General features: G+C 47.2%; 1 protein-coding gene across 1 annotated transcript; it reads right to left on the minus strand.

Annotated features, from left to right (window-relative positions):
- On the minus strand, positions 1 to 2757 carry LOC114186621 (pentatricopeptide repeat-containing protein At5g56310-like). The gene has a single exon (XM_028074580.1). The coding sequence runs from the start codon at positions 2270 to 2272 to the stop codon at positions 881 to 883; it is 1392 nt and encodes a 463-aa protein (XP_027930381.1). The 5' UTR covers positions 2273 to 2757; the 3' UTR covers positions 1 to 880.

The following is a 2757-nucleotide window of genomic DNA, read 5'->3' on the forward strand; positions in this document are numbered from 1 at the left end:
TACGGAACATGAAAACCATCTAAAGATATTGAAGGATATGATCATTACACCAAATGAACAAAGATGTATCCAAATTCCCAAGAAACTACTTGAAAGGAATAAGAATGAATGAGTTGATGAAATGCACAAAAATCTATGCCCTGTGTAAACTACACATATTCCTGTTGTGGGAAAACGAGTAGAATATCCCAGACTCTGCAGTCCCAAAGTCAAGTTGCAATGTTGCGTAGTGCCTTCCATGATTAAAGGCACACCAGAAAGTGCAAATAGTTGGTTTGTTGGTCCATCAAGTAATGTAATATACAGATTATTCAACTGTTGAGTGTGTTACTATCTTTAGTCTGGTAGTAACACACACGTACATTAGCTCGCAATGACAAATGGTCGATATATAGTGATGGGGTTCTGTAAACTTATTCTGGCTCATCGACCATCAATGGCTGGCAATTTTCAGATCAACAGCAGTGAGCCTAAACAATAATGCTGAACATATATGCTTACTTCAAATATGAAGTACATGCTTTCGACAGAAACACGGTTGGTCATTTCTACCATCCTTGAACATCACCGACAGTAATGTAGCCCAACATTACAGTACCAGCATCCTTAATCACTGACAAACAAGAAATACATGTTGAAGCATAGTGGGCCAAAACAGAAGTAATAGCTGACTTGGAGTTCTGTATGTTCAGAAATGATAAGTATTCCATCTTAAGTTGGATAAAAATGACAATAACATGTTGGCTACTAAAAACCAAGCTCTTAAGCATGTGGCAAGAAGCTTGATTTCCTGGTTTGTTTGTATAGGAGTATCTCAAGGGATTTGTCCTTCACACCGGACAGGAAGATACCTTATCTTCAACACGACAATAGTTGGTTACTACGCCAAAAATTCGTTTACATGTCTTTGGTGTTCTACCTCCACAGAACTATACCCCAAGTCCTTATTCAGTTGTCTATCCTTCATCACCCCTCTCACTTTCTCAACATCCCCCCATCTTCCCATTGCAGCATAGATATTCGAGAGATGAACGTAATAGGTAGAGTTTTCCTGATCCAATTCAATGAGCTTTTCAGCCGCCAGCAGCCCCAACTCCAAGTCACCCTGAACTTTGGAACCAAATAACAACGATCCCCACATAGCTTTTGTGGGTCCAAAAGGCATGCGTCCCATGAACTCAACAGCTTCATGCAAACGCCCAAAACGCGCCAACACGTCAACCATACAAGCATAGTGTTTAACATTAGCACAAAACCCATACCTCCCATCAACCAACAACCCAAAAATCTCGCTACCCTTGTCCACCAAACCCGAGTGACTGCACGCAGATAAAACCGCCAACAAAGTCACTTCATCCGCTCTAACACCCTCCTTCTCCATTCTGTTAAACCACCGAATCGCCTCTTGTCCACTCTTAGCCAAAGCTAACCCTTTTACAACCGCATTCCAAGTAAACACATTTTTTTCCTTCATACTCCAGAACACACTCAACCCCTCTTCAACTCTCCCACATTTCCCATACATGTCAACCAAAGCCGTCCCCAATATGACATCCAACTCCCACCCCTCCCTTTTTACAGCCCCATGTATCCACGCCCCCATTTCAACATTACCAGAGTGAGCGCAGGCATGCAAGGCGTTGATCATGGTGACCCTATTAGGCACAAAACCCGCATACTGCATTTGTTCAAACACAACCAAGGCATCATCATAGTTCCCAACGTTGTTGTACCCGGCGATCAACACGCTCCAGGAAACGACGTCTCTCTGAAGCATTTCATCGAACAGGCTGCGACACAACCCCACTTGGCGGCTCGAGGCGTAGACGTCAAGGAGGGCGTTGCCGACGAAGAGGTCTTGGTGGTGGCCGAGTTTGAGGACGTGGGTGTGGACGCAGCGGGCTTGGGTGACGTGGCGCGCTTCGGAGAGGGCCTTGAAGAGAGGTGGGAAGGTGAAATTGTTGGGGAGAACGTTGTTGCGGCGCATGTGGGCGTAGATTAAGAGAGTGGTGTGTGGGGTTTGAGATTGGGAGAAGACTCTGATGAGGGTGTTGAAGATGTAAACGTGGGGAGAAGGAGGGAGGGTGGTGAAGAGAAGAAGAGCGGAGTTTATAAGGCCGTGTGAATAGCACGCGCCGATGAAGTGCTCGGCGATTCTGGTGTTTGGATAGAGGTTACGGCGGATGAGTTGCGCTTTTATCTGCCGAACTTTCTTCTGACTGTCACAAAAGTTCTGAAGCAGAAAAATCACACTCCTCACTCTTTCTTTCATCACTTACATTCATCTAGCTCAAAACCCAATTCATAGTTAAAATTACAGGGAAAGAAGGTTCTATAAATTTATATGCTTAATTCGTTATAATTAAGCAAGGTTTGGAGATGAATGGCTGCGGCGTGGGCGTCTGCGACGGCTGGAGCTGCTGACGGCGACCTGCGGCGACCTCCGGCGAGCTGAACCTTGCGGCCGTGAAGGGGATCGGTGCAGCCCCTGTTTGGAACGCGCTGGGGAAGACGTTGTGGGCGTTGCGGACGTTGGTGCAGGGGCGCGTGAATCGAATAGCGATGTCGTCGCCGGCGGGGCTCGCGACGGTGGTCAGAATCGTCGCCGGTGATTCAGGCGGTGCAGGCGTGGTCCCGGAGGTCGGAGTTGCGGTGGTGTCTAGGGGGAGGGGCTGCCGCACAGTGGAGAGGAGAAGCTCTTTTAATTAGGGTGAGTTAGGATGGAAATTGGGGCTGAACACTCTCCGTGCACCCCCC

This window comes from Vigna unguiculata, chromosome 1, assembly GCF_004118075.2.
Source record: "Vigna unguiculata cultivar IT97K-499-35 chromosome 1, ASM411807v1, whole genome shotgun sequence".
Taxonomy (NCBI): Eukaryota; Viridiplantae; Streptophyta; class Magnoliopsida; order Fabales; family Fabaceae; genus Vigna; species Vigna unguiculata.